The 16,680-nt window shown below is 48.8% G+C and overlaps 1 protein-coding gene across 2 annotated transcripts in view; it reads left to right on the forward strand.

Moving 5' to 3' along the window:
- Positions 1–16,409, forward strand: part of CSPG5 (chondroitin sulfate proteoglycan 5) — a 17,105-nt gene extending 696 nt beyond the window's left edge. The window contains exons 2-5 of one of the 2 annotated variants that reach the window (XM_032161737.2): positions 56–1,151; positions 5,115–5,303; positions 8,782–8,938; positions 15,884–16,409. In XM_032161737.2, the coding sequence (XP_032017628.1) occupies positions 56–1,151; positions 5,115–5,303; positions 8,782–8,938; positions 15,884–16,045 (1,604 nt within the window). In that variant the 3' untranslated portion in view covers positions 16,046–16,409. The remainder of the gene's footprint in view (positions 1–55; positions 1,152–5,114; positions 5,304–8,781; positions 8,939–15,883) is intronic. The other variant, XM_032161738.2, reaches the window with a different exon arrangement.
- The last annotated feature ends 271 nt before the right edge of the window (positions 16,410–16,680 follow it).

Raw genomic sequence — 16,680 nt, forward strand, 5'->3', positions numbered from 1 at the left:
CAGGGCTCCCCAGCGCGCCGCCCTGACGCCCCGCCCCTCGCCCTCCCGCCCGCAGCGCGTGAGGCGGGCAGCGCGGTTGAGGCCGAAGAGCTGGTGAAGGGCAGCCCGGCGTGGGAGCCGCGTGCCAACGACACGCGGGAAGAAGCCGGCCCACCAGCGGCTGGGGAAGATGAGGCGTCGTGGATGGCGCCCGGCGGCGAGCTGGCCGGGCCAGAAGAGGTGCTGCAGGCGTCGGCTGCGGTGACCGGCACCGCCTGGCTGGAGGCTGACAGCCCAGGCCTGGGAGGAGTGACCGCAGAGGCGGGCAGCGGCGATGCCCAGGCACTTCCAGCTACGCTCCAGGCTCCCCACGAGGTCCTCGGGCAGTCAATCATGCCCCCTGCCATTCCTGAGGCTACAGAGGCAAGCGGGCCACCCTCCCCCACCCCTGGAGACAAGCTGAGCCCAGCTTCTGAACTCCCCAAGGAGAGCCCCTTGGAGGTTTGGCTGAACCTGGGGGGCAGCACACCCGACCCTCAAGGGCCAGAGCCGACTTACCCATTTCAGGGCACCCTGGAGCCCCAACCAGCATCAGATATCATTGATATCGACTACTTCGAAGGATTGGATGGTGAGGGTCGTGGCGCAGACCTGGGGAGCTTCCCAGGGTCACCAGGAACCTCAGAGAACCACCCTGATACTGAGGGAGAGACCCCTTCCTGGAGCCTGCTTGACTTATACGATGATTTCACCCCCTTTGATGAATCTGATTTCTACCCCACCACATCCTTTTATGATGACTTGGATGAAGAGGAGGAGGAAGAGGAGGATGACAAAGATGCAGTAGGAGGTGGAGACCTAGAAGATGAAAATGAGCTTCTAGTGCCCACTGGGAAGCCTGGTCTGGGGCCCGGGACAGGCCAGCCCACCAGTCGGTGGCATGCTGTCCCTCCACAGCACACTCTGGGGTCGGTCCCTGGCAGCAGCATCGCCCTCAGGCCCCGCCCAGGAGAGCCAGGCAGGGACCTGGCCTCCAGTGAAAATGGCACTGAGTGCCGCAGTGGCTTTGTGCGGCATAATGGCTCCTGCCGGTCAGTGTGCGACCTCTTCCCAAGTTACTGTCACAATGGCGGCCAGTGCTACCTGGTGGAGAACATAGGGGCCTTCTGCAGGTAAGGGCATGGCAGGCAGGCGCATAGAGACACTGAAGAGTGTATGTGAGGCCGACTCAACAGAGGGCAGCGTAGCCGGGCGCGGTGGCTCACGCCTGTAATCCCAGCACTTTGGGAGGCCGAGGCGGGTGGATCACGAGGTCAGGAGTTCAAAACCAGCCTGGCCAAGATAGTGAAACCCCATCTCTACTAAAAATACAAAAATTTAGCCGGGCGCGGCGGCAGGCGCCTGTAGTCCTAGCTACTCAGGAGGCTGAAGAAGGAGAATCATTTGAACCCGGAGGGTGGAGGTTGCAGTGAGCAGAGATCGTGCCACTGCACTCCAGCCTGGGTAACAGAGTGAAACTCCATCTCAAAAAAAACAAAACAAAACAAAACAAAACAAAACAACAACAAAAAAAAACAGAGGGCAGCGTGACAGGCACAACTTGCAAGAGATTGTACAGTTGCAGGATTCCCAGGTGGAGAAACGTTCACTCAGGCTTCTTCTACAGAATTACTTGGTAAAATACACTTCCTGTGACCTTATCACTAGGAGAGGTTCCTGAGAAATAAGAGTATGTCTTTCCTCTGTGTATTGTGTCCTTACCCAAACCCTCAGTTACAAAGACAAAATGAGGCCAGGCATGGTGGCTCACGCCTGTAATCCCAACACTTTGGGAAGCCGAGGCAGGCAGATCACCTGAGGTTGGGAATTCGAGACCAGCCTGACCAACATGGAGAAACTCTGTCTCTACTAAAAACATAAAAAATTTAGCCGGGTGTGGTGTCACATGCCTGTAATCCCAGCTACTTGGGAGGCTGAGGCAGAATTGCTTGAACCCGGGAGGTGGAGGTTGCAGTGAGCCGAGATCGCGCCGTTGCACTCTAGCCTGGGCAGCAAGAGCGAAACTCTGTCTCAAAAAAAAAAAAAAAAAAAAGCAAAATGAAGGGACTTAAGAGTTTTGGAAAGAGGGCTGGGTTGAGGGGTGTTTGCTGGAGAGTTCTGGTGGTACTGGTGAGAGGGGTAGGCCCATAAACCTACTCTGTGGGATAAAGACAGCTGTTGAACACCGCTCCATGCCTTGTGCACAGTGGGAGAAGGGGCCAGTTCCCTGGAAGGGATGTAGGCATGCAGACTCAAAAGGGAGGATCTTCTTGGAAACAGACCCCAAAATGTAGCCACTCACGCAGATAAAATCAAGCTGAGAGTCTTCGAATTGCAGATGTGCGGGTGTTTCTTGACTTTGGGAGGTGGCTTTTTTCTTTCTACTTTGATGTTTGTCTACCTTGGGATATCAAATCCATAATCCTTTTAAAGACTCAGAGTTTAGTTTTCTTAAGGGCATTGTCTGCAGCTCATCAGTAATTACTCTACTCACTTCACTCTTAGGAACTGTCCTCACAGTGAGGTATTTAACTTGCTGGAGAGCTTGCAGCCTGATTTCGGAAGAATCCCCGGTTGGGGTGATCAGGTGATTTGCTTGTCTCCATCCTTTACAGGCTGTAGAAGTGGAGTAGAGCCCTCAGACTCCTTTGAGGGTTGTCTCCATTAGTCCTAGGTGGAGCATTTCTGTCATCTGTGTGTCTCTTTTTATTTTTAGTAGGGATGGGGTTTCACCATATTGGCCAGGCTGGTCTCAAACTCCTGACCTCAAGTGATCCGCCCACCTCAGCCTCCCAAAGTGCTGGGATTACAGGCGTGAGCCACCACGCCCGGCCAGGTATCTCTTTTTCAAGTGTCATTGTCCATCCTTCTTGTTCTTGTTCGTTCTGCAAGTATATGAAGAATTCAAGTTCCTTAGGTCTTGATATAGTAATCAGAGAATAACATGTAGAAAGCAATGAGTATTTTGTCCTTGGCATTGTAACTTAAGTTCCAGTTTCTTTCTATGAAGTTCTTTTTTTGTTGTTGTTGTTGTTTGAGACGGAGTCTTGCTCTGTCGCCCAGGCTGGAGTTCAGTGGCACGATCTCGACTCACTATAAGCTCCACCTCCCAGGTTCACGCCATTCTCCTGCCTCAGCCTCCCAAGTAGCTGGGACTACAGGCGCCCGCCACCACGCCCAGATAATTTTTTGTATTTTTAGTAGAGAGGGGATTTCACTGTGTTAGCCAGGATGGTTTCGATCACCTGACCTCGTGATCTGCCCGCCTCGGCCTCCCAAAGTACTGGGATTACAGGCGTGAGCTACCACGCCCGGCCGAAGTTCTTTATTATAAATGGTCATGACATTAGGGTCACTCATAGGACGTGACCACACATTTCTTGGAGTGGTCCAGCCATTGCCAGAAGGAGGTACTGTGATTAAGAAATTGTAGCAATTTTATTTTTAAAAAGAAAATGTGGCAATAAACTAACTTGCCAGTTAAGGGCTACCAGAAATATGAGGAAACCCTGTGATTTTGCTCCTCAAAATTCAGTTTGGGGGACTATAGTGATGATTTCAGCCTGGGGGCTGTGCAACCTCTCTGCAAAATCATCATCTTTCATCCTATTGGAGGCCTGGGATTTTCACCTTCCAAGTGAACTCCCCATAATAGTATGAAATTTGGAGCCCTTGCTGCCTCTAGAGAGCTGTAAAAGTCCCCAGAATCTCCTGGAACTCTCAGAAAATTCCCAAGTAGAAGAATAAGATTGTCTTCCTCACTAAGCTACATGGCTCTGCTAGCATGGGTCTACCAGCCTCTCACTGCCTCACAAGGGCTTCTCCACGTGTCCACTCCAGTTCCCCTGGCTTAGCTTCCATCCCAGGATCACATTCAGGCCTCCCTACCAGATTCCTCCCCTGGCTGTGTACACCCAGGCCTGGCCACGGCTTGAAAACTATTTTTGCATTCCACTCACAGGAGACTGCTGAGCCATTGGTTGCAGACTGCAGTGTGCCTTTGTCTCTGTCACCCTGACCCACTGCAGGGAAATGAGCAGAGCTGTGGTGGAACTTCTCTAGAACACTAGGGTAGAGGCCCCACTTACAGGGGTCTGCATTCCCTGGCAACCTCAAACAGATAGCCTCCCCATGACGGCAGAGGCTCAGTTGGAAAACAAATAATTTCTTGCTAGCCATGTCTCCCCACCCTATTCTAGATGTGGAGTAACCAGTTCTCTGGTGCATAATTTCCCCATTTCTGGACCCCTTTCTCTTGTCTGTTATTCACCCTGAGGTTCATGTCCTCCCTCCTTTGCCTGCCTCTGTATCCTTCCACATCTTTCCGCTTTGAAGCAGCCTGGTTCCCATGGAAACAGCAATGTCATTGGAAGAGTTGGAGCCTGGGAATGTCCCCAAGGGCAGGAGAAAGTCACTCAACAAAAAGACTAAAACCCACCCAGAGGGTTGATTCTCACTGTGCTTGCATGACAGTTCTCATAGTACTAGGATAGGGAGCTTTAGAGGCAGAACTTGGGGGGGCTGCAGAAATAGAAGAATCTACATCCATCTTTCTGTTTGTCCTTGTCTGTCACGTCCTTATTTTTAGGTGTCTTCTCAGCCACGTGAACTAGGTGGGACTGCAAAGCAGCAAGATAGGTTTGCATGTGCAGGGCAGGTCCTGGGACTTTGTAGCTGTAGCTCTTATTCCTCTTGCTTTTCATCTTTCTTTCACCCAGAGCCCAGGGCAGGGAGAGGCGTGAGAGGATCCTGTTGGTGTCTTCATTGAGGCTGCACAGCAGAAGACCAGGATTCCCTTCCCTCTTCGGTCACTTAGCAGTCAGAGAACTTTGACCAGTTCACTCAGTTTCTCTACACCTCGGTTACCTCATTTATATCACAGACCTCAGAGCTCCCTGGCCCACTTCACAGAATGGTTGTAAAGGCAGGGGCGATCACACCAGCTCTGAGGTCTGTGCAGATTCGGAGCATTACAGTTCCTCTAGATGGCCTTAGGAAGAGGCTGTGGAGATAGGTGTTGGGGTCAGGGCCCAGGCCCTTACTGTGGCCGTGGCTGCCTGCTCCATCGCCACGGTTTCTCAATGTCGCTGCTGCAGGTGCAACACGCAGGACTACATCTGGCACAAGGGGATGCGCTGCGAGTCCATCATCACCGACTTCCAGGTGATGTGTGTGGCCGTGGGCTCAGCCGCTCTCGTCCTGCTCCTGCTCTTCATGATGACGGTGTTCTTTGCCAAGAAGCTCTACCTGCTCAAGACGGAGAATACCAAGCTGCGTAGGACCAAGTGAGTCTGTGTCACTCACCCATCCACCCAGGTCAGGGTGTGGGAGGCCCCCCAACCCTGCTGCACCCCTCCAACTGATCCAGGGACTTTGTCGTGAGGGTTTCTGGCACCTGTGCTCCATTCCCAGCTGTTTTGTCTGTGCTAAAGATTCACCCAGGCTCATCTGTTCCTATATAAAATGTGCTGGAGCTGCAGCATAGGTGAAGCCCCTGTGGCACACTGCCACTGTCCAGCAGCTTTCCCAAAACCCTGCCCTAGGCATCTGAGAGCCTGCTTTGAAAAAGGCAGCCAGCATGTAGCTACTCCTCCTCTAGTCCCCAGGTAAGTTACTCAGTCTGCCCACCTGCCTGATAGACCCCTTCTTCCCTGGACCGTGACAGCCAGCAGCCGGTGCGAGATTTCATTCACGATTCTGCATGGAGGAACTCCATCTCCTTCACATCTGTCACCCAAAACCAGCTCCTCCTCGGTGAACACTGAGGAGAAAGGGTTTATGTAGCACCACACTGCATTGCTTTTTGAAAGCTAGTCAAGCCTGTGTCCAATCAGAAGTGCAAGGAACTTAAGGAAATCCTCTTTACCTCTCCTGAGTAGAATATGTGGGGAGAACTAGGGATAACTTCCTCTACGGTGGATTTTAAGGGCCATATGGGGTGTAGAATCTTATTTCAGCTCTTCCCTTAGCAAAGCAGTGACTGTTGTGTGCATGTGAGAATCAACATGTTTTTGCCTTTAAGCCCATGCCTTGAACACTCGGATGTGACTTTATATGCTGTGAGAAAATTACTCCTATTACTAAGCAAAGTTAGAAAACCTTTTGGAAGTGTCACAGGAGTCACAAAAGGGAGATTGGAGTTCAGCTTCCTTGGGACCCCAGAGACAATTTATGCAGAACTGCCCCCACTTCCCTTTCAACCTGTTGCCCCATTAATCCCCCTCCCCTTGACCTGAGAGTCCCTCTAGAGAATGTGACTGAAGGACTTTCCCTGGGTCCTGGGAAAAGGACAAAACACCATCTGTTGCTCCTTTGCTGGGTAGACTCACGCAATGTACAGATGCCAGCAGCTCTCTGCAGCCTTTCAGCTAACCGCCGCGGGGCTGGTAGGGCCTCTCCATTGTGCCTGTGCACTGAGGCGGGCTGCATCTACACACGTGATCACTCCAGAAAGACATGGTCCTGGACCCCTGGCTCCTCATGCCTACACCAAGGGGGTGGGTGAGCAGGGGTATCCAGGGGGCAGGAGATGGGACTGCTTCAATCACGGCAGCTGCTGATGAGGATGGGGGAGAGAAAGGAACAACAGCCAGGGCAGTGGAGAAGCAAGAGCTGAGGCCAGATGCAGGACCCTATTCTAGGCCCTCCTCCTCTAGCCAGCCCTGTGTTTTTCACAGAGCATGGCCCTCTTGTTTCTCCACATGCCTTCTTTCTTTCCCAAGCCTGGTTACTGCTTTGATGGTGTGACATGTGCCTGGTGCACTGCAGATACTGCCATAATTTATTTATTCTAAAACATACCTTTTTTCCCCCACATATTAACATCTCTGAAATTGGATTGTGTCTTACAATCACTGGCATCTTTTTTTTTTTTTTATTTAATTGAGACAGGGTCTCACTATGTTACCCAGGGTGGCTTTGAACTCCTGGGCTCAAGTGATCCTTCCACCTCAGCCTCCCAAATAACTGTGACTACAGGCATGCACCACCTTGCCCAGCCACTGGCATCTTATGATCACTGTTGGCCACATGGTAGTTATGATGTAGTTGTAATTTCCTGGCATGCACAAATGGGTTCCTAGCTGTTCATATTGTTGTCAGTCCCTTATCTAAAGTCTAAATGAACTACTTCAAGTATGAAAGAAAAGCTTGGTTGGGCGCGGTGGCTCACGCCTGTAATCCCAGCACTTTGGGAGGCCAAGGCAGGTGGATCACGATGGGTGGATCACGAGGTCAGGAGTTCAAGACCAGCCTGGCCAAGATGGTGAAACCCTGTCTCTACTAAAAATACAAAAAATAGCTGGGCGTGGTGGCAGGCACCTGTAAACCCAGCTACTCGGGAGGCTGAGCCAGATAATGCCTGAACCCAGGAGATGGAGGTTGCAGTGAGCCGAGATTGTGCCACTACACTCCAGCCTGGGCAACAGAGCAAGACTCTGTCCTCTGTCTCAAAAAAAAAAAAAAAAAAAAAAAAGCTCTAGGTGATAAGAAAGTATTGGATGATGGTTTAAGTGGTGGAAGTGTTTTTATTTTTTCTTAATGGTACATCAAATAATGGTGCATCTTATTACAATCCATGGCATTTGGCTGGATGCTGTGACTCATGCCTGTAATCCCAAGACTTTGGGAGGCCAAAGCAGGAATACCACCTGAGCCCAAGGGTTCGAGTCCAGCCTGACCAACATAGCAAGACCTCATCTTTACCAAAAAAAAAAAATATTGCTTTAAGATAATCTGGGAGAGGGAAGGGAGAGCATTAGGACAAATAGATAATGCATGTGGGGCTTAAAACCTAGATGAGGGGTTGATAGGTGCAGCCAACTACCATGACACACATAAACCTGTATAACACACCGACATGTTCTGCACTTACATCCCAGAACTTAAAGTAAAATTTAAAAAAAAAAAGATAATCCATGGCATTTGATGAAATACAGTATTTGGCTGGGCGCAGTGGCTCACACCTGTAATCCTAACACTTTGGGGAGGCTGAGACAGGCAGATTGCTTGAGCTCAGGAGTTCAAGATCAGCCTGGGCAACATGGTCAAACCCCATCTCTACAAAAAATACAAAAATTACCTGGGCATGGTGGCATGCACCTGTAGTCCCAGCTATTTGGGAGGCTGAGGTGAAAAGATCACTTGAGCCCAGGAGGTCAAGGCTGCAGTGAGCTGTGATTGTGCCACTGCACTCAAGCCTGGGCAACAGAGTGAGACCCTGTCTCAAAAAAAAAAAAAGAAAAGAAAAGCCTTTAAAAACCGATAACCAGCACCAGGTACAGTTCTGCACTTATCAATAAAATTTAAAATAATTTTTTTAATAAAGAAAGAAATACAGTATTTTTGTTTGTTTGTTTGTTTGTTTTTGTAATTTTTTTTTTTTTTTTGAGACAGAGTCTCGCTCTGTCGGCCAGGCTGGAGTACAGTGGCACGATCTTGGCTCCCTGCAACCTCCGCCTCCCGGGTTCAAACAATTCTCCTGCCTCAGCCTCCCAAGTAGCTGGGATTACAGGTGCCTGCCACCATGCCCAGCTAATTTTTGTATTTTTAGTAGAGATGGGGTTTCACCATGTTGGCCAAGCTAATCTGAACCTCCTGACCTCGAGTGATCTGCCTGCCATAGCCTCCCAAAGTGCTAGGATTACAGGCATGGGCCACCATGCCCAGCTGAAATACAGTATTTGATCCAGAAGCTGAGACATTGTCATGTTTTGCTGTGATTATTTCACTTACATTTTTCCTTCACTCTTCTCTCCTAACCAGCAAATTCCGGACCCCATCTGAGCTCCACAATGATAACTTCTCCCTCTCCACCATTGCCGAGGGCTCTCACCCAAATGTAAGGAAACTTTGCAACACTCCCCGTACCTCCTCCCCCCATGCCCGTGCCTTGGCTCACTATGATAACGTTATCTGTCAGGTAACTTGTTTTCTTCACATCTCTCCTCTTATGCATGCTTTGGCCCCCGGCCCATGTCTGATGTCTATTTCAGAGTATGAAATCCCCAGAGAGCTCTGGAGGTCAGCCTAGGGCAACTGGGTTGGGCAGCAAAGGTGGGAATAAGCACTTGATGGTGTATCACTTATTTGACAAGCAGAATTTTTGATACAAAAGGTCTTTTTCTTTTTTAAATTTTTTTTTTTTTTTTTTTTTTTTTTTTTTGAGACGGAGTCTCGCTCTGTCGCCCAGGCTAGAGTGCAGTGGCGCAATCTCGGCTCACTGCAATCTCCGCCTCCCGGGTTCACGCCATTCTCCTGCCTCAGCCTCTCCGAGTAGCTGGGACTACAGGCGCCCGCCACCACGCCCGGCTAATTTTTTTGTATTTTTAGTAGAGACAGGGTTTCACCGTGGTCTCGATCTCCTAACCTCGTGATCCGCCCGCCTCAGCCTCCCAAAGTGCTGGGATTACAAGCGTGAGCCACCGCGCCCGGCCCTTTTTTAAATTTTTTGTAGAGATGAGGTCTCACTGTGTTGCCCAGGCTGGTCTCGAACTCCTGGCCTCAAGTGGTCTTCCTGCCTCAGGCTCCTAAAGTGCTAGGATTATAGGCGTGAGCCACCTGCCTGGCTGAGAAGATCTTTTTCTAGGATTACTCATGATTTTTAGCTTCATCTACGCTTTAGAAGTCTGATTATTGTCTTATTTTCTATATCAAGGAGAAAGGCTCTGCTTTCACTGCTAGGGAATTTCATGATGGTCAGTTAAGCAAATGGTGGTTGCTCTTTGGGATGGGTGGAAAGACTTCTGTGTCCTTGCTGCTATTTGAGGATCCTAAGAACTGGCAGGGTTATACACAGCTGGTTAAGGCCAAGGCCTGAAAACAAAACACTGGCAGAGCCTTAAGTCCAGGAGTAATCCTGTTCTTAGGAGTATGGGCTTATAAATATCAGTTGAAATCCAATAAAAGATCCCAATAGACCATTTTCTGAAGACCCTGGCCTAGTGTATTGCCTGGATTAGACTAACCAGTAAAATACTAGAGAGAATTTCAAAAACAAGGCAGAAACCATCCCAATCTCAAATCATGACACATCCAAATCCTAGAATTCTCTATATAATGCAGGCTCCATACTTCAAGATAAATGCATTTTTACACAGATTATTATACAGATAAGCAAGTTAAACTGAGACTTCAGACTGAAGCAATGGACTTTAAGAGGAAATTTAGAAGAAGGTCTTAGAAATCATGGACCATAGAGTGTCAGACCTCACAGGGGCCTCAGCAATCTAGACCAATATTGTCCAGTGGAACTTTCTGTGAAATGGAAGTGTTCTATATCTTCTCTGTCTACCACAATAGCCACTAGCCACTTGCAGCTGTAGAGCTCTTAAAAGGTAATTAATGCTACCACATTACACAGTGTAGACCTAGACTTCTGGGCTCAAGCGATACCCCTGCCTCAGCCTCCTGAGTTGCTAGGACTACAGGCATGTGCCACCACACCTGGCTAATTATTTTAACTTTTGTAAAGTTGAGGTTTTGCCATGTTGCCCAGGCTGTTCTCAAACTCCTGGGCTCAAGTGATCTTCCTGCCGTAGCCTCCCAAAGTGTTGGGATTACAGGTGTGAGCTACCATGCCTGGCCTTCTTCCTTTTATAGATGGGGAAATTGCAGCCCCAGAACGGGGAAGAGAGAATAAGAGTAAATGTGTGTCCTCATTCACAAAACCCCAGAACAGGAAATCTTGGCCTGGTAGAGGAGAAGTAAATGGGTGAATTTAAATATGAAATGAAAGAGGTAAACTTAGGACAATTTTTTAAAGTCTTTGATGTAAAGGGTAGAAAAAGAACAGATTATTTCACTTGGTATGTACCAAGATACAACAAGTAAGGTCAAGATGAACATTATAACCAAGGAAACACTATGTCTTATAAACTCTAAGATTGGTCACCACGTTCATCAACCCACAGAGATGTAGGCACCCTGAGGGCAGGACAGAGTCTCAGTGAGCACATTATCCCGCCCTCTGCAGTAACATGCACACAGTCACCACTTGCTGAATACTAGTGAGTGATGGTGGGCTACGGGGCTCTCAGTTCCACTGGCCGATCTGCCATCCTGCAGATGGCAGCAGGTCTGCCAGGACGGGAGCTCCTGTAGTCAGCATGTTCACTGTCCACGGTTGGACAGAGTCCCCCCACTCTGCTTGACAGAGTGCAAGCGTCCTTAGGAAAGTGTCTGACCCTTGTGTTTCGGATACCACAGCTTCAGACACCTTTCCTTTTCCCAGAGGGGGAAAAGAAAGAGCTCCTCTTGGAGGGCTTGGCTACACAGCCAGTGCGAAGGTTTCTTGTTCTTGGCTGATCCAGCTTTGTGGAAAGTGAGGCTTTTGTACCTGAACGCTGCCACTGACCCTTAGTTCAGAAGATGGCAAGCCTTGAAAACAGCAGAGCAGGGGGTGGTCAGCCATGGGAGGGTGGTGGTCGGCCACAGTGGGTGGTTGGCCACAGGCAGTGGTGGTCTAGCATGGGGCTTGGGGGTCAGCCACGGGGTGGGTGAGGGTGGTCAGCCATGGTGGGCTCTGCCTGAGACAGGGTGATGGGGTGGCCAGGGCAGCACTCAAGCCATCCCTTAGGAAGCAGCAAGATCTGGCTCTGGTTCTCTCCTGGCTCCTCTTGGATCTTGAGGCTGGTGCCTTTTTTATTTTAACCAAATACCCAGACTTCAAGGAGATTGAGGCTGGTGTCCTTCCGTCAGCTTGTGCCCAAGGGGACATCATCCTCTCCTCTCTGAAAGCACTGTGGATGTGAGGGGTGACTCTCCTATCCAGCAGGGAATATACTGGTGGATTTTCTACCTTCATCTCTAATTCTCTCCACCTCACTCCAAGGTCAAACTTAGTCATATTCAAGATCTTGTGGGCATTGCCGATAAACACGGTTGCCACTTGTTTGTGAAGTGAAGCCCTGCTCACTGCTGCAGCCGCCACACTGACTGCCTGCAAGGGGTGCCAGCCGGGGAGAGTGAGAAATCCTCCAGATGAGCCGGGAGGAGAGACGAGGGGGCACCAGAGTCCAGCCTGCCTCGTGGTTTCTCCCCACCCCCAAACTCCTTGCTAGTATTGGTTTTCTCTAAAATTTTGGAGAGTTTTATTTATTTTCATCGAGGTATTATTTCTTTTACATACGTAAAATAGATTGAGCAGGTCATTTTCCTACACTGTTGCAATTACCTCTACCAGCCACACTCTGAAAAGATTGCAAACAAAAAAGTCTGGGGCTTTGGGACTGTGACGGGGAAGGGTCAGTGGCTGGTATCTGTGCCAGTGGCACCTCTTTCCCTCCTCTGCTCCTCTCTGCCCTCAGGCTGATGTGTGGCTCTGTAGCTGGTGGGCCTTAGGCTGAGTCTGTGTGAGTGTCTTGCGTGGCTGAGCAACCAGCCTTGAAGGGTGTGTCAGGAGGCATGGAGAACGTAGGAAGCTGCCCGTGCTCCAGAAGCACTGCGTGAATGAAGCCACCAGAAACCCAGGGCAGCTGCCCCAACACTGGGCTGCCCTGATGGTCCCCACAACAGTGCTGTGGAGACCATGTGGGTAACTTGGGTTGTGCTAAGATTTGACAGACCTTCCGGGATTTCAGTTTATTCCTAGGATTTCTCCATTGATGTTCCTGTGCTTTTTTTTTTTTTTTCCTATTTAACTCTTTCTTACTTTCCAGACTCTCCTCTTGCATGTATTTGTGAAAGCACTGACTGCCCACCCTCTTCCAATAGATGTTTGCCTCTGGCCAGGCCTGAACCCACATGACCCCTGGGTTGAAGGGTGCCCATATTGCTGGGGTTAAACGCTGGGAGCAGTGAGTCCACGGTGGTTCCTAGGAACTTATGCCAGATGTTGATCCAGCTCCCTTGTGGTGAGGTACTTCTGTTAAGTCAAAGGCAGTTGGACCTGCAGTGGAATTCAGCTACCCTTGGCTTAATAGGATCAAGTTCTGGAGTAAACACCTGGGTTAGGAGAGCCCCATCTTGGTGTAGACATTCCTTTGCATGTTGTGTTTGTTGGAGGTATTCAGCTTGTCTAAATAGCACTGTTTGCATATCTCTTGCTTTTGGGATATGCTTCTTCCATCCCTTGGCTCAGAAGGCAGTTTTCTTTTCTTTTTTTTTTGAGACGGAGTCTCGCTCTGTCGCCCAGGCTGGAGTGCAGTGGCGCAATCTCGGCTCACTGCAAGCTCCGCCTCCCGGGTTCACGCCATTCTCCTGCCTCAGCCTCTCCGAGTAGCTGGGACTACAGGCGCCCGCCACTACGCCCGGCTAATTTTTTTGTATTTTTAGTAGAGACGGGGTTTCACCGTGGTCTTGATCTCCTGACCTCGTGATCCGCCCGCCTCGGCCTCCCAAAGTGCTGGGATTCAGAAGGCAGTTTTCTAATCTGGACCCCATGAGCCCTCAAGGGGTCAGGTTTAATCTGGGAGCCCACCTTCATGGCGTCAGAGCTCTGAGACCCGGGTCTGTGAGGAGTCACTTGGTCCACTTTTCTTCACATCATGAGAATGTTTCTGTACCCCTATATGCCCCCAAAGAATATGTGATGAAGGAGTTGAGGGTGGGAGGTTATCTTGAAAGACATAAAAGCAAGTTGTATCCTTGTAAGAGGAGAGGTGAGTATAGGTCCTCTCGTCCTGTTCTAGATTTTAGTGTGATTCAAAGTCCATCCTACCTAGGATACTTATAGCTCAGCTCTCAAGCTTTCATGCCCATGATTTCCCCCAACAGTACAGAAGTACACGAAATAAAAAAGTGCAGCTCTACTTCACCCCCACCTCCCTCTCCGTAAAGTACACACGTGTGTGTATATACATATGTACACACGTGTGTGTATATACATATATACACACACACACAAACACACACCTATATCTATATTTTTAAAACATAAATGAGATTTTGCTATACATATGTTCTACCCCTTACTTTTTTTCAATCAGTGTATGATGGAGATCTTTCTGTCTCAGGAGATGGACATTTATGTCACTGCACGGTGTTTTGTGATTCTAAGCAGTGATCGACCACTCAACTGGCCACACGTGCTGTGTGCAGCTGCCTTGCCTGACATCTGCCTCAGTACTCTATGAAGTTCATTTTCTTGTTCTTGTCTCATTGGAACAAGAAACATGTGTTCCCCTGTCTATAAATCATGTATGAAGTCTTTGAAACTCTACTAAATTGTCCTCCTTAATCTGGGCCTCTGGAGAAGCACCGAGTGAGGCTGTGGGCAGTGGACAGCTGGCAGTGATTTCCATATGCACAGAACTCATGGACGCCCCGGTGTCCTGTGTGTACAAGCACCATGGAAAGCCCGGGGTCTCTCCCTACTTTCTTTCCAACTCATCACTTCCATAACCTAGTGCTGTTATGGGTCAAAGTCAGTAGCAGGCAGCGCAGACGAGGGCTCACCAGACTTCTATGGAGAACACTCTGGTCCTTAAGCATGATGGTAATCTTGAATTTTGGTAGTGATTAAAGCAAGAATGGCCTTAGCTAGCTGGTCAGATTAGGACACTTTCTACCTTCTTGCCATCCGTGAATCTGCCTTAATGGTTACCCACCCTCTTCCATCAGCAGAGTTCCAAGCACTTACAACAGCTATTTGGGGCACCAGAGGAAGAACTAAGGCCCACTGAATTGCACTGGGTATATTCCCCTTAGGTGGTCCTAAAGGAAATGAGTAAAGCAAGAGTTGCTGCAGAAGTTCTCTGAACGTGCAGAATGTAGACCTGGAGGACTATGTGCTAGTGTGAGCTTCCTAAGAACCTTTAAAAGGCAAATTCAGGCTGGCATGGTGGCTCACACCTGTAATCCCAGCACTTTGGGAGGCTGAGGTGGGTGGATCCCTTGAGGCCAGGAGTTCGAGACCAGCCTGGCCAACATGGTGAAACCCTATCTCTACTGAAAATACAAGTTAGCTGGGCATGGTCACGAGCGCCTATAATCCCAGGTTCTGGGGAGACTGAGGCACGAGAATCCCTTGAACCCAAGAGGTTCAAGATTGCAGTGAGCCGAAATCACACTACTGTACTCTGGCCTGGGCGACAGAGCGAGACTCTGTCTCAAAAATAAATAAATAAATACATAAATAAATACATAAATACATAAAATGCAAATTCAGCTCAGGTTCAGGAGTTTGTCAGAGGGAGCTTGTCACAGGGCTGCCTTGTCACAGACAATATACATGGATTATTACATTAGAATCAGCAGTGCGAATATCATGTGATGCAGAGTGTGGCAAGCCATTGAGGCAGCCAGGCTCATTCGGGCTTGGATTGAGGACATACCTTTTTAGCTAGCATCTTTTAGCAGGTTCACTTGTGACAATGAGAGGCTGACACATCTTTGACCTCTAGTCAGAGGAGATGCTCTTACTGTGGGGAGAGAGGCCCCTAGCATAGCCAGGAGCAATTCTGCACTTTACCAGTCCTATGCACTATCCCACTGTATACACTGATGAGACATGTTCCCTGACCAAGACATCTTTGTGAAAGCAAAACTCAACAGGATGGAAGGCCAGAGGAAGGCTGGGCTCAGCAGGCCCCACAGAGCTCATCAACACATGAGGCTATAGAGGCACCTGGGCCAAGGGACTCTTTCTCCCCAATCTCTGTCCAAGAGAAAACCTTGGACATGGCCCAAATTAAAGTTATTTGTAAACTGAGTCAAGTTTTCCTCTCTGCCTGGCCATTGCTTGTAAGGATGACTTTCCAAAAAAGTTGCTGCTAATGAGTTACTTTGGTTCCTTTTAGTTCATTCAAGTCTTGGAGCTTTTTCCTTGTTTCAGTGATGCTTCCTTCAACCAGATAGAAAAACCTGATATTATTATTTGATTGCTGTATGCATTGTCTCCCCCCCTCCAACTTTTTCCCTCTTCCAGGATGATCCTAGTGCTCCCCACAAAATCCAGGAGGCTCTCAAGTCCTGCCTGAAAGAGGAGGAGTCATTTAACATCCAGAACTCCATGTCGCCCAAACTTGAGGGTGGCAAAGGTGACCAGGCTGACTTAGATGTGAACTGTCTTCAGAATAATTTAACCTAAAGCAGAGCAAGAAGAGAGGAAGCGGGGGTAGTGGGTGGGGGGTAGGGGAAGAAACATTATCTCCTCTTGTACAGAGTCTATTTCTTGTAACCATTTGTTAAACTCTTTTCTTTTTCTGATCTCATGGCATGCTTTTATGTATTTTGTACAGGAGGCAAAAAAAATACTTAAAATAAGCAAAGAAACTGAACAGAATTGCATACATTGGGTTGTTTTGTCTGTGCTGTCTGTACATTGCTTCTGCTGCTGTGATTTCTAAACCTGTGCTGTTATTCAACTGACTTTTTTTTGTACTTTGACCCACCTTTTTTTGAAATACCAGTAAAAAACAAAGTTCTTGAAATAAAACTTTTTAAAAAGTTATTCATTTTCTTAGTCATTGTGTCCACTTTAAGTTTGAGTTGAGTAACCTTCATTGAAGATGTTTGTTTATTTATTTATTTATTTTGAGGTGGAATCTCACTCTGTCACCCAGGCTGGAGTGCAAGGCTCACTGCAGCCTTGACCTCCCCAGCTCAAGTGATCCTCCCACCTCAGCATTCTGAGTATCTGGGACTACAGGTGCAAGCCACCACACCTGGCTAATTTATAAATTTTTTTGGAAAGGCAGGGTCTCACTATGTTGCCCAGGCTAG

The sequence above is a fragment of the Hylobates moloch genome, unplaced genomic scaffold (genome assembly GCF_009828535.3).
Source record: "Hylobates moloch isolate HMO894 unplaced genomic scaffold, HMol_V3 SCAFFOLD_8, whole genome shotgun sequence".
NCBI lineage: Eukaryota > Metazoa > Chordata > Mammalia > Primates > Hylobatidae > Hylobates > Hylobates moloch.